The 24,721-nt window shown below is 43.8% G+C and overlaps 1 protein-coding gene across 5 annotated transcripts in view; it reads right to left on the bottom strand.

Moving 5' to 3' along the window:
• The window catches only part of lat (linker for activation of T cells), a 34,574-nt gene extending 10,350 nt beyond the window's left edge, over positions 1-24,224 (bottom strand). The window contains exons 1-12 of one of the 5 annotated variants that reach the window (XM_035736939.2): positions 23,797-24,212; positions 22,528-22,642; positions 22,302-22,341; positions 22,056-22,087; positions 21,905-21,962; positions 21,768-21,817; positions 21,612-21,644; positions 19,564-19,612; positions 18,759-18,844; positions 14,723-14,812; positions 9,339-9,422; positions 4,925-5,014 (exon numbers count right to left, since the gene is read on the bottom strand). In XM_035736939.2, coding sequence (XP_035592832.1) covers positions 4,925-5,014; positions 9,339-9,422; positions 14,723-14,812; positions 18,759-18,844; positions 19,564-19,612; positions 21,612-21,644; positions 21,768-21,817; positions 21,905-21,962; positions 22,056-22,087; positions 22,302-22,341; positions 22,528-22,636 — 721 coding nt within the window. In that variant the 5' untranslated portion in view covers positions 22,637-22,642; positions 23,797-24,212. Of the gene's footprint in view, positions 1-4,439; positions 5,015-9,338; positions 9,423-14,722; positions 14,813-18,758; positions 18,845-19,563; positions 19,613-21,611; positions 21,645-21,767; positions 21,818-21,904; positions 21,963-22,055; positions 22,088-22,301; positions 22,342-22,527; positions 22,643-23,796 lie in introns of those variants that run through there. The other 4 variants (XM_035736938.2, XM_052480234.1, XM_052480235.1 and 1 more) reach the window with 4 other exon arrangements.
• Between the last annotated feature and the right edge of the window lie 497 nt (positions 24,225-24,721).

Raw genomic sequence — 24,721 nt, 5'->3', positions numbered from 1 at the left:
GGTCATGACATCTCTGTAGTCGGCGCGATGCTTTGCCACATCGGGCGCATAATCCTCATATACACGGAATGGATGCCCTTTATGTGACAGGTTGCCCCTCATTCGAGCTTCACGCAGGATAAGATCCTTGGTCTTGAAACTGTGACAACAGATGATTACTGGGCGAGGACGTTGGCCCGGTCCAGGCACTGGGACAAGGGAGCACGATCCAGGTGGGGATCCGAATCCAAAACATCCGATCCCATTGCATCCTTCAATAGCTTGGCGAAGAAGTCGGTGGGGCGAGAGCCCGCCTCTACCCCCTCTGCCAGACCAACAATGCGGAGGTTATTACGTCTGGATCGGCCCTCCAGGTCTACCACTTTCACAGAAAGCCTCTGCACACTATCCTGCAATGACGTGCATAGCTTCTCTAACTTGTCGATCCTACCAGCGTTGAATTCAGAAGCTTTCTCAAGGTCCACAATACTCTGGCCATGCGATGCGACCGTTCGAATTATGCTCTCGATTTTGGTGTCCAGTTCAGCAATAGTGGCCTTAAGATCCTCACCTATAGCAACACGTAGCTCCCCCAAAGCCCGGGTAAGTTCTGTAAGTGTCACGTTGTTGCAGGTGCCTCCCGCCATGTCTGTCTCGTTGTTTAGTGGGGAGTAGTGGCCTCCGCTGTGAATTTATTGTCCTTTGGTCGCATATTACTCGGCATTTTCATATAAAAAGTTACAATCTTGTATTAGAATGAAAAGTTTGTTGTAAAAAGTGCCATAAAGTAGGTTAAATTAGATTATTTCGCAAAAAAGTTGCAGGAGCCTCTCACGCACAACCGTTCACTCCAACATGCTAGCTCCGCCCTATTAAATTGTTTTTAAAAGACAAAAATAAAAGACTCACAGTGAAAAACTCTAGAGTTAAATACTTAGTTACCCAAGCATGTGAAAATAAAATTGTGAATATGTGAAATGTCATGTTTATTGTTTACACTGACAGACTTGTTTAGATAAGTAGAGTACATACACTACCATTCAAAAGTTGTGCTCACTCATAAATGTCCTTGTTTTTGAAAGAAAAGCAAAATTTTTTGTCCATTACAATAACAAATTAATCAGAAATGCAGTGTAGACATTGCTAATGTTGTAAATGACTATTGTAGCTGGAAATGGCAGTTTTTGTTATGGAATATCTACATAGGCATACTGAGGCCCATTATCAGCAACCATCACTACTGTATTCCAATAGTACGTTGTGTTAGCTAATCCAAGTTCATAATTTTAAAAGGCTAATTGATCATTAGAAAACCCTTTAGCTATTATGTTAGCACAGCTGAAAACTGTTGTCCTGTTTGAAGAATCAATAAAACTGGCCTTCTTTAGACTAGTTGAGTATCTGGAGCATCAGCATTTGTGGGTTCGATTAGAGGCTCAAAAGGGAAACAAATAACTTTCTTCCTAAACTTGTCAGTCTAGTCTTGTTCTGAGAAATTAATGCTATTCCATGCAAGAAATTGGCAAGAAACTGAAGATCTCGTACAGAACAGCGCAAACTGGCTCTAACCAGAATAGAAAGAGGAGTGGGAGGCCCTGGTGTACAACTGAGCAAGAGGACAAGTACATTAGTGTTTAGTTTGAGAAACAGATGCCTCACAAGTGCCCAACTTGCAGCTTCAATAAATTGTACCTGCAAAACACCAGTTTCAACATCAACAGGTGACTCCGGGATGCTGGCCTTTATTCTGCTCTCTCCTCGTCCGCCCACGTGTTCTCGCACACCCCGAGAGCTTCTGGTCAGCGGGGTGGTGGCACCGGGATCCTCATCTCTCCCAAGTGGTCTTTCTCTCTTTCTCCCCTTACCCATCTGTCTATTGCCTCCTTTGAATTCCATGCTGTCACAGTTACCAGCCCTTTCAAGCTTAACATCCTTATCATTTATCGCCCTCCAGGTTCCCTTGGAGAGTTCATCAATGAGCTTGATGCCTTGATAAGCTCCTTTCCTGAGGACGGCTCACCTCTCACAGTTCTGGGCGACTTTAACCTCCCCACGTCTACCTTTGACTCATTCCTCTCTGCCTCCTTCTTTCCACTCCTCTCCTCTTTTGACCTCACCCTCTCACCTTCCCCCTACTCACAAGGCAGGCAATACGCTTGACCTCATCTTTACTAGATGCTGTTCTTCCACTAACCTCATTGCAACTCCCCTCCAAGTCTCCGACCACTACCTTGTATCCTTTTCCCTCTCGCTCTCATCCAACACTTCCCACACTGCCCCTACTCGGATGGTATCGCGCCGTCCCAACCTTCGCTCTCTCTCCCCCGCTACTCTCTCCTCTTCCATCCTATCTTCTCTTCCCTCTGCTCAAACTTTCTCCAACCTATCTCCTGATTCTGCCTCCTCAACCCTCCTCTCCTCCCTTACTGCATCCTTTGACTCCCTATGTCCCCTATCCTCCAGGCCGGCTCGGTCCTCCCCTCCCGCTCCGTGGCTCGACGACTCATTGCGAGCTCACAGAACAGGGCTCCGGGCAGCCGAGCGGAAATGGAGGAAAACTCGCCTCCCTGCGGACCTGGCATCCTTTCACTCCCTCCTCTCTACATTTTCCTCCTCTGTCTCTGCTGCTAAAGCCACTTTCTACCATTCTAAGTTCCAAGCATCTGCCTCTAACCCTAGGAAGCTCTTTGCCACCTTCTCCTCCCTCCTGAATCCTCCCCCCCTCCCTCCTCCCTCTCTGCAGATGACTTCGTCAACCATTTTGAAAAGAAGGTCGATGACATCCGATCCTCGTTTGCTAAGTCAAACGACACCGCTGGTTCTGCTCACACTGCCCTACCCTATGCTCTGACCTCTTTCTCCCCTCTCTCTCCAGATGAAATCTCGCGTCTTGTGACGGCCGGCCGCCCAACAACCTGCCCGCTTGACCCTATCCCCTCCTCTCTTCTCCAGACCATTTCCGGAGACCTTCTCCCTTACCTCACCTCGCTCATCAACTCATCCCTGACCGCTGGCTACGTCCCTCCCGTCTTCAAGAGAGCGAGAGTTGCACCCCTTCTGAAAAAACCTACACTCGATCCCTCCGATGTCAACAACTACAGACCAGTATCCCTTCTCTCTTTTCTCTCCAAAACTCTTGAGCGTGCCGTCCTTGGCCAGCTCTACCGCTATCTCTCTCAGAATGACCTTCTTGATCCAAACCAGTCAGGTTTCAAGACTAGTCATTCAACTGAGACTGCTCTTCTCTGTATCACGGAGGCGCTCCGCACTGCTAAAGCTAACTCTCTCTCCTCTGCTCTCATCCTTCTAGACCTATCGGCTGCCTTCGATACTGTGAACCATCAGATCCTCCTCTCCACCCTCTCCGAGTTGGGCATCTCCGGCGCGGCCCACGCTTGGATTGCGTCCTACCTGACAGGTCGCTCCTACCAGGTGGCGTGGCGAGAATCTGTCTCCTCACCACGCGCTCTCACCACTGGTGTCCCCCAGGGCTCTGTTCTAGGCCCTCTCTTATTCTCGCTATACACCAAGTCACTTGGCTCTGTCATAACCTCACATGGTCTCTCCTATCATTGCTATGCAGACGACACACAATTAATCTTCTCCTTTCCCCCTTCTGATGACCAGGTGGCGAATCGCATCTCTGCATGTCTGGCAGACATATCAGTGTGGATGACGGATCACCACCTCAAGCTGAACCTCAGCAAGACGGAGCTCCTCTTCCTCCCGGGGAAGGACTGCCCGTTCCATGATCTCGCCATCACGGTTGACAACTCCATTGTGTCCTCCTCCCAGAGCGCTAAGAACCTTGGCGTGATCCTGGACAACACCCTGACGTTCTCAACTAACATCAAGGCGGTGTCCCGTTCCTGTAGGTTCATGCTCTACAACATCCGCAGAGTACGACCCTGCCTCACACAGGAAGCGGCGCAGGTCCTAATCCAGGCACTTGTCATCTCCCGTCTTGATTACTGCAACTCGCTGTTGGCTGGGCTCCCTGCCTGTGCCATTAAACCCCTACAACTCATCCAGAACGCCGCAGCCCGTCTGGTGTTCAACCTTCCCAAGTTCTCTCACGTCACCCCGCTCCTCCGCTCTCTCCACTGGCTTCCAGTTGAAGCTCGCATCCGCTACAAGACCATGGTGCTCGCCTACGGAGCTGTGAGGGGAACGGCACCTCAGTACCTCCAGGCTCTGATCAGGCCCTACACCCAAACAAGGGCACTGCGTTCATCCACCTCTGGCCTGCTCGCCTCCCTACCACTGAGGAAGTACAGTTCCCGCTCAGCCCAGTCAAAACTGTTCGCTGCTCTGGCCCCCAATGGTGGAACAAACTCCCTCACGACGCCAGGACAGCGGAGTCAATCACCACCTTCCGGAGACACCTGAAACCCCACCTCTTCAAGGAATACCTAGGATAGGGTAAGTAAGGGTAGGTAATCCTTCTCCCCCAACAAGATTTAGATGCAAGTGGCTGTTCCACTGGTTGTCATAAGGTGTATGCACCAATTTGTAAGTCGCTCTGGATAAGAGCGTCTGCTAAATGACTTAAATGTAATGTAAATGTATTCCCTTAGCAATAAGCGCTTAGGCAATGTCTTATGTTCGATATCGTTAAAAAAGGGTTTATTTGTGAAGATGTAATATTGAAATCTTAAGAGGGGAGGAATGTGGTATTAACGTCATTACACATACACAATACCAGGTTGTTTAGCACTAAAGTACCTTTTGGTATCATTATTAGAGTATTGGAATGCACCCCAATACACAAGTTGAGTGCAGCTGTGACTGCCGGCCTGTTACACCATGCTCCCGGTTAGTAATAAAGTAATCAGTTTATAATGACCTTAGTCCTCTCCTAAGGCATAAAGAGTTCCAAGGGTTATCACAACTGTTGAAAAATCACATTCCTGATAAGTTATATTCTATTCAATGTGGGCCATACCTTTAGTATTGACATAGTCGTTGCCTTCGTCATCACTGTCATCGCTCTTTTCCACAACGACATTCATATTGCCCTCTGCGCAACTATTTTCTGTGAACACACAAACACAGGCTTGAGGTATATACAGTGCATTCAGAAGAATTCAGAACCCTTCCCTTGTTCCACATTGTTACCTTACAGCTAGAGGTCTGCCGATTAACCGGAATGGCCGATTAATTAGGGCCGTTTTCAAGTTTTAATAACAACCGGAAATCTGTATTTTTGGACGCCGATTTTGCAGATTGAAAAAATATATATATTTTTTACGACTTTATTTAACAAGGCAAGTCGGTTAAGAACACATTCTTATTTTCAATGACGGCCTAGGAACGGTGTGTTAACGGCCTTGTTCAGGGGCAGAACAACAGATTTTTACCTTGTCAGCTCAGGGATTCAATCTTGCAACCTTACGGTTCACTAGTCCAACACTAACCGCCTGCCTGTTACGCAAATGCAGTAAGAAGCCAAGGTAAATTGCTAGCTAGAATTAAACTTATCTTATAAAAAAACAATCAATCATAATCACTAGTTATAAATACACATGGTTGATGTTACTAGTTTATCGAGCTTGTCCTGCGTTGCATATAATCGATGTGGTGCGCATTGCGAATAAGGACGGTCGTTGCTCCAACGTGTCCAAATCAATACACAGAAGTATATATTTTTAAACATGCATATTTAGCTAAAAGGTAGGTTAGCAGGCAATATTAACCAGGTGAAATTGTGTCACTTCTCTTGCGTTCATTGCACGCAGAGTCAGGGTATATGCAACAGTTTTGGCCGCCTGGCTCATTGCGAACTAATTTGCCAGAATTGTACATGATTATGACATAACATTGAAGGTTGTGCAATGTAACAGCAATATTTAGACTTATGGATGCCATCCGTTAGATAAAATACGTAACGGTTCCGTATTTCACTGAAAGAATAAACGTTTTGTTTTCGAAATGATAGTTTCCAGATTCAACCATATTAATGACCTACGGCTCTTATTTCTGTGTGTTTATTATATTATAATTAAGTCGATGATTTGACATTTGATAGAGCAGTCTGACTGAGCGGTGGTAGGCAGGAGCAGGCTCGTAAGCTTCGATGCTGTGCTTCAAGCATTGCGCTGTTTATGACTTCAAGCCTATCAACTCCCGAGATTAGGCTGGTGTAACCGATGTGAAATGGCTAGCTAGTTAGTGGGGTGCACGCTAATAGCATTTCAAACGTCACTCGCTCTGAGACTTGGGGTAGTTGTTCCCCTTGGGCCGACGGCTTTTGTGCCGCGGCTTTTGTGGAGCGATGCTTCGAGGGTGGCTGTTGTCGATGTGTTCCTGGTTCGAGCCCAGGGAGGAGCGAGGAGAGGGACGGAAGCTATACTGTTACACTGGCAATATTAAAGTGCCTATAAGAACATCCAATAGTCAAAGGTTAATGAAATACAAATGGTATAGAGAGAAATAGTCCTATAATTCCTATAATAACTACAACCTAAAACTTCTTACCTGGGAATATTGAAGACTCATGTTAAAATGAACCACCAGCTTTCATATGTTCTCATGTTCTGGGCAAGGAACTGAAACGTTAGCTTTCTTACATGGCACATATTGCACTTTTACTTTCTTCTCCAACACTTTGTTTTTGCATTATTTAAACCAAATTGAACATGTTTCATTATTTATTTGAGGCTAAATTGATTTTATTGATGTATTATATTAAGTTAAAATACACGTTCATTCAGTATTGTTGTAATTGTCATTATTACAAACAATGGGAAAAAAAATAATAATCTGCCAATTAAATCGGTATCGGCTTTTTTGGTCCTCCAATAATTGGTATCGGCGTTGAAAAATCATAATCGGTTGACCTCTAGTTACAGCCTTATTCTAAAATGGATGAAATCAAATAGAAATTCCTCATCAATCTAAACAATACCCCATAATGACAAAGCGAAAACAGGTTTGTAGAAATGTTAGCAATTTTTTATATATAAAAAACAAAATACCTTATTTACAGAAGTATTCAAACCCTTTACTATGAGACTCAAAATTGGAGGTCAGGTGCATCCTGTTTCCATCCTTGAGATGTTTCTACAACTTGACTGGAGTCCACCTGTGGTAAATTCAATTGATTGGACATGATTTGGAAAGGCACACCTGTTTATATAAGGTCCCACAGTTGACAGTGCATGTCAGAGCAAAATCTAAGCTATGAGCTCGAAGAAAATGTACGTAGAGTTCCGAGACAGGAAAGTGTCGAGGTACAGATCTAGGGAAGGGTACTTAAATTCTGCAGCATTGAAGGTCTCCAGGAACACCGTAACCTCCATCATTCTTAAAATGGAAGAAGTTTGGAACCACCACCACTCTTCCTAGAGCTGGCTGCCCGGCCAAACTGAGCAATCGGAAGAAGGGCACTTGGTCAGGGAGGTAACCAAGAACCCGATGGTCATTCTGACAGAGCTGCAGAGTTCCTCTGTGGAGATGGGAGTACCTTCTAGAAGGACAACCATCTCTGCAGCACTCCACCAATCAGGCCTTTACGGTAGAGTGGCCAGGCGGAAGCCACTACTCAGTAAATGGCACGACAGCCTGCTTGGAGTTTGCCAAAAGGCATCTAAAGGACTCTGACCATGATAAACAAGATTCTCTGGTCTGATGAAACCAAGATTAAACTCTTTGGCTTGAATGGCAAGCATCACATCTGGAGGAAACCTGGCAACATCCCTACGGTGAAGCATCATGCTATGGGGATGTTTTTCAGCGGCAGGGACTAGGAGACTGGTCAGGATCTAGGGAAAAATTAATGGAACAAAGTACAGAGACCCTTGATGAAAACCTGCTCCAGAGCACTCAAGACCTCAGACTGGGGCGAAGATTCACCTTCCAAAAGGACAACAACCCTCAGCACACAGTCAACACAGGAGTGGCTTTGGCACAAGTCTTTGAATGTCCTTGATTGGCCCAACCATAGCCAGGACTTCAACCCGATCTACCATCTCAGGAGACTGAAAATAGCTGTGCAGCAACATTCCCCATCCAACCTGACAGAACTTGAGAGGATCTGCAGAGAACAATTCCCCAAATACATGGTCCTTCTGTAGCTCAGTTGGTAGAGCATGGCGCTTGTAACGCCAGGGTAGTGGGTTCAATTCCCGGGACCACCCATACGTAGAACGTATGCACACATGACTAAGTCGCTTTGGATAAAAGCGTCTGCTAAATGGCATATATATTATATATATATATACATGTGTGCCAAGCTTGTAGCGTCATACCCAAGAAGACTCGATGCTATATAATAGCTGCTAAAGGTGCTTCAACAAAGTACTGAGTAAAGCCTCTGAATACTTTAAAAAATGCAATATCAGTTTTAAAAAAAAGATATATATATATATATATATATATATATATATATATTTGCAAACATTTCTAGCCTGTTTTTGCTTTGTCATTATGTGGTATTGTGTTTAGATTGAGGAAAAATAACAATTGAATCCATTTTAGAATAAGGCTGTATTGTATAACAAAATGGGGAAGTCATGGGTTCTGAATACAATCCAAAGGCGCTGTATTGTCATGCATTTCTCTTTATTGTTTATATTCTAATATCCATTTATTTAAGTGTTATTTGAATATAAAAAAATGCAAAATATTTTAACCACAAGATGTCACAAAAGCCCTATTCGCAAGGGACTAGTAATTACTATAGAACGTCGGTTATGTAATTATTACCCCAAAATTTCAGTGTTTCCTGTTGACGATTCAGAGAGGATTAGTTTTAACAAACTGCCCCTGTAATATTTTTTTTTTCCTCATTCAAATCGATCCCTTTATGACAGAAGTCTGGAGGCTCTGCTAGGCGTGAAGATATCTCAAATGTCTAGAGATAGCCTAACAATGACCTAATGGCCTTCAGTTTGGAGAAAGTCAAAATAATCATGCATATCAATAAGAACCATGAACTGTAACCTATGCAGACATTTAATTACCATACTTATTTGGCAATTTTTCAATTCATTGGCACAATAGTCTACGTCATCTTTTAAAAGTGAAGTTTGGCACTAGGAAAGTTGATAGGTGAATGATCTGTTTTGTCACATGTGGGCTACATGCATAGGACTTTGTTTTAGCCATTAAATTGTTCCCATGTTTATACCCAAACTAGGTGCAGCATCTGTTAAAACTAATATCCCCTCAAAACACAGGGATGACGATCCAGGATAGTAATAAAGTAAACCATTTATAAAGAGCTACTCCCTCACTCCTTCCAAGGGATAAAGAGTTACATGGGTTATTACAACTGTCAAAAAAGCAGGGATTCCTGATTACATCAGGAACATCCCTAAAAAGTTATATTCTATTCAATGTGCCAACGTGGGCCATACCTTTAGTATTGACATAGTCGTTGCTGCCTTCATCACTGTCATCACTCTTTCCCACGTCGACATTGACCTCCGCATCATTGCTTTCTGTGAACACAAAACACACACAGGATTGAGGTATACAGTCGTGGCCAAAAGTTGAGAATGACACAAATGTTAATTTCCACAAAGTTTGCTGCTTCGTCTTTAGATATTTTTGTCAGATGTTACTATGGAATACTGAAGTATAATTACAAGCATTTCATAAGTGTCAAAGGCTTTTATTGACAATTACATGAAGTTGATGCAAAGAGTCAATATTTGCAGTGTTGACCCTTCTTTTTCTCCTGACCCCTCCTGTCTCAGCCTCCAGTATTTATGCTGCAGTAGTTTGTGTCGGGGGGCTAGGGTCAGTTTGTTATATCTGGAGTACTTCTCCTGTCCTATTCGGTGTCCTGTGTGAATCTAAGTGTGCGTTCTCTAATTCTCTCCTTCTTTCTTGCTCTCTCTCGGAGGTCCTGAGCCCTAGGACCATGCTCCAGGACTACCTGACATGATGACTCCTTGCTGTCCCCAGTCCACCTGACCGTGCTGCTGCTCCAGTTTCAACTGTTCTGCCTTATTATTATTCAACCATGCTGGTCATTTATGAAGATTTGAACATCTTGGCCATGTTCTGTTATAATCTCCACCCGGTACAGCCAGAAGAGGACTGGCCACCCCACATAGCCTGATTCCTCTCTAGGTTTTGGCCTTTCGAGGGAGCTTTTCCTAGCCACCGTGCTTCTACACCTGCATTGCTTGCTGTTTGGGGTTTTAGGCTGGGTTTCTGAACAGCACTTTGAGATATCAGCTGATGTACGAAGGGCTATATAAATACATTTGATTTCATTTTTCAAGACCTATGCAATCCGCCCTGGCATGTTGTCAATTAACTTCTGGCCACATCCTGACTGATGGCAGCCCAGTCTTGCATAATCAATGCCTGGAGTTTCTCAGAATTTTGGGGTTTTTGTTTGTCCACCCGCCTCTTGAGGATTGACCACAAGTTCTCAATGGGATTAAGGTCTGGGGAGTTTCCTGGCCATGGACCCAAAATATCGATGTTTTGTTCCCCTAGCCACTTAGTTATCACTTTTGCCTTATGGCAAGGTGCTCCATCATGCTGTTCTTGGATGGTTGGGAGAAGTTGCTCTCGGAGGATGTGTTAGTACCATTCTTTATTCATGGCTGTGTTCTTAGGCAAAATTGTGAGTCAGCCCACTCCCTTGGCTGAGAAGCAACCCCACACATGAATGGTCTCAGGATTCTTTACTGTTGTCATGACACAGGACTGATGGTAGCGCTCACCTTTTCATCAGACATGCTTTTTTCCCAGATGCCCCAAACAATCGGAAAGGGGATTCAGAGAGAATTACTTTACCCCAGTTCTCAGCAGTCCAATCCCTGTACCTTTAGCTGAATATCAGTTTGTCCCTGATGTCTCACGTCACCCCGCTCCTCCGCTCTCTCCACTGGCTTCCAGTTGAAGCTCGCATCCGCTACAAGACCATGGTGCTTGCCTACGGAGCTGTGAGGGGAACGGCACCTCAGTACCTCCAGGCTCTGATCAGGCCCTACACCCAAACAATGGCACTGCGTTCATCCACCTCTGGCCTGCTCGCCTCCCTACCACTGAGGAAGTACAGTTCCCGCTCAGCCCAGTCAAAACTGTTCGCTGCTCTGGCTCCCCAATGGTGGAACACACTCCCTCACGATGCCAGGACAGCGGAGTCAATCACCACCTTCCGGAGACACCTGAAACCCCACCTCTTTAAGGAATACCTAGGATAGGATAAAGTAATCCTTCTCACCCCCCTTAAAAGATTTAGATGCACTATTGGAAAGTGGCTGTTCCACTGGATGTCATAAGGTGAATGCACCAATTTGTAAGTCGCTCTGGATAAGAGCGTCTGCTAAATGACTTAAATGTAAATGTAAATGTAAATGTTTTTCCTGGAGAGAAGTGGCTTCTTTGCTGCCCTTCTTGACACAAGGCCATCCTCCAAAAGTCTTCGCCTCACTGTGCGTGCAGATGCACCCACACCTGCCTGCTGCCATTCCTGAGCAAGCTCTGTACTGGTGGTGCCCCATTCCCGCAGCTGAATCAACTTTAGGAGACTTTCTTGGGCGCCCTGAAGCCTTCTTCACAACAATTGAACCGCTCTCCTTGAAGTTCTTGATGATCCGATAAATGGTTGATTCAGGTGCAATCTTACTGGCAGCAATATCCTTGCCTATGACTTGCCCTTTTTGTGCAAAGCAATGATGACGGCACGTGCTTCCTTGCAGGTAACCATGTTTGACAGAGGAAGAACAATGATTCCAAGCACCACCCTCCTTTTGAAGCTTCCAGTCTGTAATTTTAACTCAATCAGCATGACAGAGTGATCTCCAGCCTTGTCCTTGTCAACACTCACACCTGTGTTAAAAAGAGAATCACTGACATGATGTCAGCTGGTCCTTTTGTGGCAGGGCTGAAATGCAGTGGAAATGTTTTTTGGGGATTCAGTTCATTTGCATGGCAAATAGGGACTTTGCAATTAATTGCAATTCATCGGATAACTCTTCTGGAGTATATGCAAATTGCCATCATACAAACTGAGGCAGCAGACTTTGTGAAAATGAATATTTGTCATTTTCAAAACTTTTCCCCACGACTGTACGGTGAATTCAAGAAAGTATTCAGACCCCTTCACCTTCTCCACATTCTGTTACGTTACAGCCATATTCTAAAATGGATGAAAGTCCCCCAACCTACACACAATAGCCCATAATGACAGAGCAAAAAGTGGTTTAGAACATTTGATTAAATAAACATTTATTAAAAACAAAAATCACATTTACACCCTTTGCCCAGTATTTTGTTGAAGCACCTTTGGCAGCGTAATCCTCTCAAGCTCTGTCAGGTTGGATGGGGAGCGTCGCTGTACTGCTATTTTCAGGTCTCTCCAGAGATGTTCGGGTTCAAGTCCGGGCTCTTGCTGGGCCACTCAAAGAGATTCAGAGACTTGTCCTGAAGCCACTCCTGCATTGTCATGGCTGTGTGCTTAGGGTCATTATCCTGTTGGAAGGTAAACCTTCACCCCAGTCTAAGGTCTTGAGTGCCTGTGGAGCAGGTTTTCATCAAAGATCTCTGTACTTTTCTCTGTTCATCTTTGCCTCGATCCTGACTAGTCTCCCAAATGCAGGTGTTTCAGCCTAGCTCATGCTTTGTGGTGGTGGCAAGCCAGCAGAAAATTGGAGCATTGTGCTGTGATTGGCTTAGTGTTCTGTCACTCATGGGGACAGTACGTCATCGCCAAATTTAAGTCCTTAGTAAGGGTAGAAACCCAACATTTCAGCCCTTTGGATCCTGCCAAAGAGTTACATTAGAAGTGCCCATCTAAGAAGACTCAAGGTTATTTGACACAGATAAAATTACATCAAATCACATTGTATGTACAGTAGCTTTGATTGGACTGATCATGTCAACATCTTACTTTCAAAGTCTTAGCTAGCAGTCATCATCATGTATCAAGTCGACAATCTACTGGCAAATCCTTTTAATATGTAGAGAAATTATAGATAAAACTCATCGGTGCTCATCGGCCATAAAGATTACACGACAAGTTGGAAATCGCAAATTCATGAGTCATTTGGAAGGAATCAGTGACTAACTGGAAAGAAACCAGTAACTTAGCCTGCTATTCAATGAGTGGGTGGGTATGCCAAAATTTGCCCACAAAGGACCGCCGCACAACCTTCACAAGGCGAGTACAAAAATGCATTTTACGCTGCTGCATAAATGATGTATTATGCAAGGGAGATATGTATACTGTAGCTAAGAAAGTAATACTAAGTATATGTTGTGTAGTAAGCCGTTAGTAGCCCATGACCCTCACCCTAATAATTTGGTCTGTTGTATTGTAAACACATCGTTCATGGTCGGTGTGTGCTTTTTTTGTACAGTTTTGACAGTGCTACTGATAGTAGTGGTGGCGCTTGGCTTGCACGTGCAAATTCAGCACGCACAACATTCTCTAATAGAATTGTGTTATTTGACATGTCAAAAGCTTATTTAGCACATCATATATATGACATGTATCTTTTTTGACACACAAAGACCCAAACGGCGTTTAATGTGCCTCACCCTAATCATTTGGTCTATTTTCACCTCTTAATTTCGCCTACTGTTCTAACTTGGTGGTGCATATAACCTGTGTTAGAGAAATGTAATCATTGAATATTGTAAGAGCTTTCACTGTCTGTTCATATGCCCCTTTATTTATCCTACGGTTCTGACTTGTTGTACAGGGAGTACACACTAAGAACGGCCCATGTTCTGAATTCTGTTGGCTCTAACATGCATCTAAAAAATGTAATGTTGAGTTCGCCCCACTAAAATCTACATGCTAAAATCGTCACCGGACCGAATGGCCTTCAATTTGGAGAGTTGGTGGCAGAACAAGGGGCATTTCTTATTTTATTTAACTAGGCAAGTCAGTTAAGAACAAATTCTTATTTACAAAGACAACCTAACCAGGACAATGCTGGGCCAATTGTGCTCCGCCCTTATGGAACTCCCAATCATGGCTGGTTGTGATACAGCCTGGAATCGAACCAGGTTCTGTAGTGACACCTTTAGCACTAAGATGCAGTTCCTTAGACTGCTGCGCCACTTGGGAGCCCCCCCCCCCAAAAAAAATCTCTCTATTTACATGTTGCTTATGAGTGCAACTCACAATACTTTTGGATTATAATTGGATTTTAAGGCTCCTATGATTGTCCTGTTTAATATAATGTTTGTGTCATCATCGCAAATCAACTGCATTCAACTGAAAAACAGCTTTTATCTCAAGGCCATCAGACTGTTAAACAGCCATCACTAGCACAGAAAGGATGCTGCCTACATACAGACTTGAAATCATTGGCCACTTTAATAAATGGAACACTAGTCAAAATGTTTACATATCTCATATGTATAATACTGTATTCTATACTATCTATTGCATCTTAGCTTATGTCGCTCTGTCATTGCTCATCCATTATTTATATATTCTTATTCCATTCCTTTACTTAGATTGTGTATTAGATATCTGTTGTGGAATTGTTAGATATTACTTGTTAGATATTACTGCACTGTCGGAACTAAAAGCACAAGCATTTCACTAAACTTGCATTAACATCTGCTAACCATGTGTATGTGAACAAAATTTGATTTGGATGACAATCCAGGTTAGTAATAAATACATACATTTTAAAGAGCAACTCCCCTCCCTCCAAGGCATAAAGAGCAGATAGGTTATTCTGCTTTTTTGACAGTTGTAGATTCCTGATTAATCAGGAACACCCCTAAAAAGTTAGATTCTATTCAATGTGCGCCATACCTTTAGTATTGACATAGTCGTTGCTGCCATCATCACTGTCATCACTCTTTTCCACGACAACGTTCATATTGCCAACCGCGCCACTGTTTTCTGTGAACACACACACACACAGGATTGAGGTATATACACTCCAGTCTAAAACCATTGTGATGTCTATACTGATAAACCTACAAGCCGGATTTCTACTGCAGCACTCACCCTGCTCTTTGTCCTCCTTTGCTTCCACATTGACATATCATATGAACACGATGTGAATACTCCAGACAGCATTTGATAAAATAATATTTTAATGGCCCATCGAGACACTTTTTCTAAACCTCCGTCTAACGTTATGCACATGTGCTTCACAAAAACATGAATAAGGAAATAAATCTGCTGCTGGCAACATACGTATGCAAATTGGCGCACTATTCAAGCTGTATCGCTGAAGCTTTACAGACTGTGCACATGTTAAGGTAATTTGAACCTTTTACCTTGAACGCAGTCTTTGCCAAAGCGGGGGCATAGCCTTCACATTTCAATCACGCTATAAAGCGGAACTTCTGTGATAAGGTTTGAATACAGCCCTTAAAAATCAACAAAAAAACTCTTGAGTCTCCTAAATCTACATATTGTCATGCATTGCACTTGTGATTTCAACTTAAAATGTCTTAGTGTGTGCATTGTGTAATATCCATGTATTCAAGTGTCTTTAAAGCCCTATTCAATTGGCGCCGGAGAAGGAGCCTGACGTTTTGTGTCCCTAACCGATTGTTTTGTTTTGTTTGTTTGTTTGTTTGTTTGTTTATTTGCATTGTTTAGAACTTATTTTCTACATAATGTTGCTGCTACTGTCTCTTATGACCGAAAATCAGGACTCCAATTACTCACCACGGACTGTCAGAATCTTTTTCCTTTAACAAGTCTGACGAGCCCGACGTGAATGATATACTACTTTCTTGGGAACGGGCCCAGGTCCCAGTGATTTGCGTTAAGAGGATGCAGAGAAAAACGGGCCAGAGGGCGAGCTGCTTTCTGAGAATTCGTAGGCAATCGAATAATCCCCCACTTCCTTCCATTCTGCTAGCAAACGTGCAGTCTTTGGAGAATAAAATCGATGACCTACGCGGAAGATTAAACTACCAATGGGACATTCAAAACTAATATCTTATGCTTCACGGAGTCGTGGCTGAACGACGACACTATCAACATACAGCTGGCTGGTTATACACTGTACCGGCAGGATAGGACAGCGGCGTCTGGTAAGACAAGGGGCAGCAGACTGTATTTCTGTAAATAACAGCTGGTGCACGATATCTAAGGAAGTCTCAACATATTGTCTGCCTGAGGTAGAGTATCTCATGATAATCTGTAGGCCACACTATCGACCTAGAGTTTTCATATGTATGTTTTACATACCACCACAGACTGAGGCTGGCACTAAGGCAGCATTGAATGAGCAGTATTCCACCATAAGCAAACAAGAAAACGCCCACGCAGACAAGGTGCTCCTAGTAGCCAGGGACTTTAATGCAGTGAAACTTAAATCTGCTTTATCTAAATTCAAATAAGCATGTTAAATGTGCAACCAGAAGGGGAAAATAAATAAATAAAAACTCTAGACCTCCTTTATTCCACACAGAGATGCATACAAAGCTCTCCATCGCCCGCCATTTGGCAAATCTGACCATAATTCTATGTTCCTGATTCCTGCTTACAAGCAAACATTAAAAGCAGGAAGCATCAGTGACTAGATCAATAAAAAAAAAGTGGTCAGATGAAGCAGATGCTAAGCTACAGGACTGTTTTGCTAGCAGACTGGAATATGTTCCGGGATTCATCTGATGGCATTGAGGAGTACACCACATCAGTCATTGGCTTCATCAATAAGTGTATCGATGACGTTTCCACAGTGACCGTACGTACATACCCCTACTAGAAGCCATGGATTACAGGTAACAGCCGCACTGAGCTAAAGGGTAGAGCTGCCACTTTCAAGGAGCGGGACTCTAACCCGGAAGCTTATAAGAAATCCTCTGACGAACCATCAAACAGGCAAAGCGTCAATTCAGGACTATATTCGACTCATACTACACCGGCTCTGATGCTCGTCAGAGGTGGCAGGGCTTGCAAACTATTACAGACTGCAAAAGGGAGGCATAGCCGAGAGCTGCCCAGTGACACGAGCCTACCAGACGAGCTAAACTATTTCTATGCTAGCTTCAAGGAAAATAACATTGAAACATGCATGAGAGCACCAGCTGTTCCAGAACACTGATCACGCTCTCCACAGCCGACGTGAGTAAGACCTTTAAACAGGTCAACATTCACAAGACCACAGGGCCAGACGAATGACCAGGACGTGTACTGCGAGCATGCGTTGACCAACTGGCAAGTGTCTTCACTGACATTTTCAACCTCTGCCTGTCTGAGTCTGTAATACCAACATGTTTTAAGTAACACTGCCCCCCCCGTAACAAAAGGAACACCTATGTGAGAAAGCTATTCATTGACTACAGCTCAGCATTCTACACCATAGAGCTCTCAAAGCTCATCATTAAGCTAAGGACCCTGGGACTCAACACCTCCCTCTGCAACAAGATCCTGTACTTCCTGACGGGCCGCCCCCAGGTGGTAAGGATAGGTAACAACACATCCGCCACACTGATCCTCAACACAGGAGCCCCTCAGGGGTGCTTGCTCAGTTCCCTCCTGTACTCCCTGTTCACTCATGACTGCATGGCCAGGCACGACTCAAACACCATCATTAAGTTTGCCATGACAACAGCCTGATCACCGACATAGACGAGACAGACAATATGGAGAAGGTCAGAGACCTGACCGTGTGGTGCCAGGACAACAACCTCTCCCTCAACATGATTGTGGACGACAGGAAAAAGAGGACCGGGCACGCCCCCATCGAAGGAGCTGCAGTGGAGCAGGTTGAGAGCTTCAAGTTCCTTGGTGTCCACATCATCAACAAACTAACATGGTCCAAGCACACCAAGACCGTTGTGAAGAGGGCACAACAAAACCTATTCCCCCTCACTGTAAAGATTTGGCATGGGTCCTCAGAGCCTCTACAGCTGCACCATCGAGAGCATCCTGACTGGTTGCATCTGCTTGGTATGGCTGCTCGGCCTCCACCCACAAGGCACTACAGAGGGTATTGCCAACGGCCCAGTGCATCACTGAGGCCAAGCTCCCTTCCATCCAGGACCTCTATACCAGGCGGTGTCAGAGGAATGCCCTAAAAATTGTCAGACTCCAGCCACCCTAGTCATAGACTGTTCTTTCTGCTACCGCACGGCAAGCGGTACTGGAGCGCAAAGTCTAGGTCCAAGAGGCTTATAAACAGCTTCTACCCACAAGCCATAAGACTTCTGAACATCTAATCAAATGGCTACCCAGACTATTTTCATTGTCCCCCCTCATTTACAGCACTGCTACTCTCTGTTGTTATAATCTATGCATAGGCACTTTAATATCTCTACCTACATGTACATATTACCTCGAATACCCGGTGCCCCTGCACATGGATCATGTCTATTTCACATCTAGGGTTAGCCTAATATTGACCTAATGGCCTTCAGTTCAGAGAAAGTCTAAATAGTAATGCATATCAATAAGAACCATGGAATGTAACCTATGCAGACATTTAATTACCAGACTTATTTGGCAATTTATCAATTCATTGGCACAATATAGTCCAGGTCATCTTTTAAAATGTGACAAAATGGTTCATTCATCTGTAGGCTATGTGCATAGCACTTGGTTTTAATCATCAATTTGTTCCCATGTTCTTACCCAAACTGAATGCAGTACCTGTACCTGTTAAACTCGAAAAACAGTCGGTTTTTAGGGCTGGGATTAATAACCTTCCTGCCAAGTAAAAATTACTGACATGGCAGATTCGGACAGGAATAAAATGACAGATGTGGTGATTTGTGCTCGTGCACATAATTATATTACCTGAGCTTCCCCATTCAAATGTATCCTATCCGAAAAGGGCTAAAGTAATGTGTCATATTCAGTCACCTCTCCACCCTTACATTACCTGTGCTTTGGGAGCTTTTGGAGATGAGACATTGGTTGGAATGACGCAGAGACCCAGACCCAGGAAGATCTGATGGTAACACTATTCTATAAGGAGGAGCGAGAGGTTACACAAAACCCAAGAGACCCAGTAGCCACAGAAGTAACATTATTTTAAATTTAGCCAATACAGCAACAAATGGCACTTTTTTCCCCAGGAAGTCCTAGAAATGCAAAGTGTAACATTCACAGTGAGGTACTGACATGTAGTATACACTGAGTATACAAAACATTAAGAGCACCTGCACTTTCCATGACACAGACTGACCAGGTGAATGCTATGATCCCTTATTGATGTCACTTGATAAATCCAATTCAAATCTGTGTAGATGAAGGAGAGACCAGTTAAAGAAGGACTTTTAAGCCTTGAGACAATTGTGACATGGATTGTGTAGGTGTGCCATTCAAAGGGTGAATGGGCAAAACAAAAGATTTAAGCGACTTTGAACGGGGTATGGTAGTAGGTGCTAGGCACACCCGTTTGTGTCAAGAACTGCAATGCTGCTGGGTTTTTCACACTCAACAGTTTCCCGTGTGTATCAAGAACAGTCCCCTACCCAAAGGACATCCAGCGAACTTGACACAATCTGTTGGAATCAACATGGGCCAGTATCCCTGTGGAACACTTTCAACACCTTGTACAATCCATGCCCCAACGAATTGAGAATCTTCTGAAGGAAAAGGGGGGAGTGCAACTTAATTTTATGAAGGTGTTCCTAATGTTTGGTATACTCTGTGTATTTTGTTAAAATTAAATGAACACTCACAGATAGCCTGATCCTGGTTCATAGTCATCCATCACCTCGTTGACATACTCTACAGAACAGAGATAGCACATCCGCAGAGACACGCGCACACACAGCTGTCAATCAATCATGTCAGAATACAGTGCCTTCGGAAAGTATTCAGACCCCTTCACTTTTTCCACATTTTGTTACGTTACAGCCTTATTATAAAATAGATTAAATTGAAAACAAATCCTCAGCAATCTACACACAATACCCCAGAGAGACACAGCGAAGACATGTTTGGACATTTTTGCACATTTATTAAAAATATAAAACAGAAATACCTGATTTAAATAAGTATTCAGTCCCTTTGCTATTAGACTCGAAATTGAGCTCAAGTGCATCCTGTTTCCATTGATAATCATTGAGATGTTTCTGTGTCTTAGAGTCCAGCTGTGGTAAATTCAATTAATTGGACATGATTTGGAAAGACACACCTGCCTATATAAAGGTCCCACAGTTGACAGTGCATGTCAGAGCAAAAACCAAGCCATGAGGTTGAAGGAATTGTCCTTAGAGCTTCGAGACAGGATTGTGTAAAGGGACAGATCTGGGGAAGGGTAACAAAACATTTCAGTAACATTGAAAGGCCCTAAGAACGCAGTGGCTTCCATCATTCCTAAATGGAAGAAGTTTGGAACCACCAAGACTCTTCCTAGACCCGTCTACCCGGCTTCCCCGAGCTATCGGGGAAGAAGGGCCTTGGTCAGGGAGGTGACCAAGAACCTGATGGTCATTCTGGCTGAGCTCCAGAGTTCCCCTGTGACGATGGGAGAACCTTCCAGAAGGACAACCATCTCTGCAGCACTCCACCAATCAGGCCTTTATGGTAGATTGACCAGACGGAAGCCACTCCTCAATAAGCACATGACAGTCCGCGTGGAGTTAGCCAAAAGGCACCTAAGAATTGCAGACCATGAGAAACAAGATTCTCTGGTCTGATGAAACCAATATTGAACTCTTTGGCCTGAATGTAAAGCGTCAATTCTGGAGGATGCCTGGCACCATCCCTATGGTGAAGCATGGTGGTGGCAGCATCATGCTGTGGGGATGTTTTTCAGTGGCAGGGAGACTAGTAGGATCGAGGTAAAGAAAAGTACAGACAGATACTTGAAGAAAACCTGCTCCAGAGCGCTCAGGACAGACTGGGGCGAAAGTTCACCTTCCAACAGGACAACGACCCTAAGCACACAGCCAAGGTGAACAACGGAAGGTGAACAACGCAGGAGTGGCTTCGGAACAAGTCTCTGAATGTCCTTGAGTGACCCAGCCAGAGCCCGGACTTGAACACGATCAAACATCTCTGAAGAGACCTGAAAATAGCTGTGCAGCAACGCTCCCCATCCAACCTGACAAAGCTTTAGAGGATCTGTAGAGAAGAATGTGAGAAGCTCCCAAAATACAGGTGTGCCAAGCTTGTAGTGTCATACCCAAGACGACTCGAGGCAGTAATCACTGCAAAAGGTGCTTCAACAAAGTACTGAGTAAAGGGTCTGAATACTTATGTAAATGTAATATTTTAATTTGTAAAAAACATTTTTTTGCTTTGTCATTATGGGCTATTGTGTATAGATTGATGAGGGGAAAAACTATTTAATCAATTTTAGAATAAGCCTGTAAACTAACAAAATGTGGAAAAAGTAAAGTGGTCCGAATACTTTCCAAAGGCACTGCATGAATGGTTTAATGTCCAAATGTCTGAATGAATGTGAGTAAGTCATAAGTAGGCAGGTACAGTAGCCTAGCGGTTAGAGCGTTGCTGGTTCAAACATCCAAGCCAACGAGGTGAAAAATGTGTTGTTGTGCCCTTGAGCAAGGCACTTTAACCCTGGCTCCAGGGGCGCCATATGGTTGACCATGTAAAATAATACATTTCACTGCACCTAATTGGTGTGTGACAATAAAAACATTTTGTTTCACCTAAGGAGCCATGTGCACATTGTCTAAACTTCTTCAGCAGTTACTGTGTACACATGTTTGAGGGGATCAGTGTTATTGAACATGGTAGGATATAACGCTCACATTACCTTCTCCTGGACTCTCATAGCCGTCATTACTCTCTGCAAGAAAAAGCTAACCATTAAGAAGGAACTGAACTGTGACGTTATAGAGATAGTGGCGAAACAAGGAAAACAAGTGGAGAAAATAGACATTTGATGTAGAGGAAGAGCGAGACAGCTCACCATTTTCAGTTGGGGTGACAGAGTTCGGTCTCAGAACGATCTGTGGTGAACTGTGGGATAGAAAGACAGGGACATTTCGCTTGACGGTAATATGAGTCATTGTCTGTGTGTGTGTGTGTGTGTGTGTAGTAACTCACATGGGTGAAAGGAGGCTGGAAGGGGGAGCACCCCAGCTTGTGGCTGAAGAGGGGTTGTCTGAGGAGGAAGGTTCATCATAAACACATTTTTCTTAAGAAGTATCGTGAAAAGATTTGGGTACAACTTCAGTCATCACACACACATACTCACATGGTGGGTGGGCCAAGCCGAATCCTGGGGTGCTGAGTGGGGAAGAAATCAGAGCGTTGGTAGAGGTTGATACCTCGGACGGATATCAATTGGAGATTTGTGCAAACATTCAAGCCCACTTCTCGTCATCTCGTCTGGAACACTTACACAGTGCACCGGACATATTACAAGTGCCGCACAAACTTTTGAATATTTGGTTTCATTTTAATTAACAGGCATTTAATAGTTTTATGAAAAAGTGCTTACTGCTGAGTGTAATCCTCACTGTAACGCTGCTGAATGGACGCTGAGGAATAAGAAAATTATGTTCTGTAAATGCGTTTTATTTTTTCTCATCATTTGCATTTAACCCTTATTTTACCAGTTAAGCTGACTGAGAAGAACATTCTCATTTACAGCGACAACATCTACATAGAGACCAATTTAATTCAAAACAACTTTATTGGTTACAGTAACGAAGCCTTGGTATTACTAGGCAGGTTGTGTCTTCTGCAGCGAAGACACAGGCCAGTCAACAGGATGAGTGACAGGAGGACCACTCCACTCAGCAGCAACGCATACAGCTGCATAGACACCTCCATCGCTGTCTGCAGGTATAAACACAATACAAAGTCATCCAGTCAGTTTACACTTTTGACATGACACTATTAATTGCATTATTATGCGGTCTTCTCTGACCCCGATTAAGACTAGTCTTGGACGAAGAAGCTAATTAAATGGAGATTTTTTTTTGTACTTAAGTATATTTTTTGTATCACCTCTGAATAGAAATGTGGTTGTCAGTGTTAAATCCTCATGTAATTTTCCTTTTCCTCCTTGTGGTTTTTGATTCTCCATTTCACACATGCAGTCTCTAACCTTCTTGCTAACTATCACTTTCAGAGGTTGAGTTCACCTTTCTAATTCCAGTAAACGGATTTCCTGTATTTTCAAGTTAAAGAAAATACCAGCACACTCGTCTCACACTGTATGTGTAATCACACACACACATTCTGTATTTCACATAATATTTAGTTCTGTGGCACATAAAACAAACTCCCTGCAAAACTGACAACACACAAAATAAGACAACCTCAAGAACAGACATGAGTACAACGACACTACAGTGTGGTACCATAGGGCTGGTATTTACTTTTTTGCAGAACCTTGCTCCCTCTAAACCTTTTAATAGGTAGTGAGTTGAACACGAAAGGCCCCATAATTGTGACAAATGGTGACGATTGTGTCACGACACTCCTCCTGGAGAGCCATGATGAGGGTGACTTTTCGGCCAAACTCAAGACGGATCTAGATTTGGTAGCGAGAGAGGAAGCGAGGGACGGCCGATCTGAAGGGCTAGCTTAGACCAAGTTAGGTGGTAATAGTACAGAGCTGCTGGACCGGAGGCCTTCAGAAAACCTGGGCCCTGTACCGGTGGCCATGATGTTGAAGAGCATTCAGATACAGTCAAAGTCATTTCTAACATTGTGAACATGTCTCTATACGGAATTCTTCTTGGGTTAAATCAACACTGTTGTGAGTACCAGAGATGGAGTCAATTCAGGAAGTACACTGTACAATACTCTTCAATGCTTTTTACTGGGGAAAATGTGGAATTGGGTTTACTTTCTGAATTGAAACAGGATTGACCCCAACTCAGGTGAATACGTCAACAAGTCACTTCTTCAGTTCTAGCTTATTCTCTACTAACCTAGAGGTTAAGAAACTAGGCATAAAGTAGGAGTGGAGGGAGTTCTCTTACCGGCACGATTTGTGTAGATTCCCAACAGAGCGTTAGGTCGTAGGTCGCTGATGATCTGCCAGGTGGTCAATGAGACTGGTTCTAAACCGGAGGTCGAGTTCAGGCCGAGTTGATCCCAATCCAATTCCCAGACCAGCTCAGTCGTCAGCTACACTGAGATGCGTCATTTTGGATCCATCTGATCTACAGTATACTATACCTCTGTTGCTCAAATCTCTGTCATACCACTCTCCCTATTTAACACTCTGTGTTTTCCACTCTGTCAGTTAACTGTAAGGAACCTTGACTATTGCAGCTTGACATAGGTATTTTCCTCGATGCGCCTTTGTCTGTACGGCCTGTTCAGTCGCCTCCTACTTCCCTTCCTCCCTCCCTCTTCTCATCAACTCTCCTACCCTGCAGTCATCTCAACCTCCCCCAATGTGCCTTTTTTCTATCCTTCTCACAATGTTGTTTCAGATCACCTCTCCCCACCACCGTACCTCTGATCTCATCGCCTCCTCTCTCGGAGACCTGAAACGCACATTCAAATACAGGGAATGACATGTTCAGTACATGGTTCAAAAGATGTACCATCCTATAGTTCTAAATCCTATGCCGGGGTACCCCAAAGGTCTGTATTTGAACCAATGTATATGCTGTAGAGGGAACAGTGGGAACAGCATAATAATTGGCCAACATTCAGACCCTTGGGGCAGCAGGGTAGCCTAGTGGTTAGAGCGTTGGACTAGCAACCGAAAGGTTGCAAGTTCAAATCCCCAAGCTGACAAGGTACAAATCTGTCGTTCTGCCCTGAACAGGCAGTTAACCCACTGTTCCTAGGCCGTCATTGAAAATAAGAATTTGTTCTTAACTGACTTGCCTGGTTAAATAAAAGGTTAAATAAAAAAATGTAAAAAAAAAAAAAAATGGTCCATACAAGTCA

The sequence above is a fragment of the Oncorhynchus keta genome, chromosome 26, assembly GCF_023373465.1.
Source record: "Oncorhynchus keta strain PuntledgeMale-10-30-2019 chromosome 26, Oket_V2, whole genome shotgun sequence".
Taxonomy (NCBI): domain Eukaryota; kingdom Metazoa; phylum Chordata; class Actinopteri; order Salmoniformes; family Salmonidae; genus Oncorhynchus; species Oncorhynchus keta.
The sequence above is the reverse complement of the archived record's forward strand: the minus strand, read 5'-3'. Positions and strand labels throughout refer to the sequence as shown.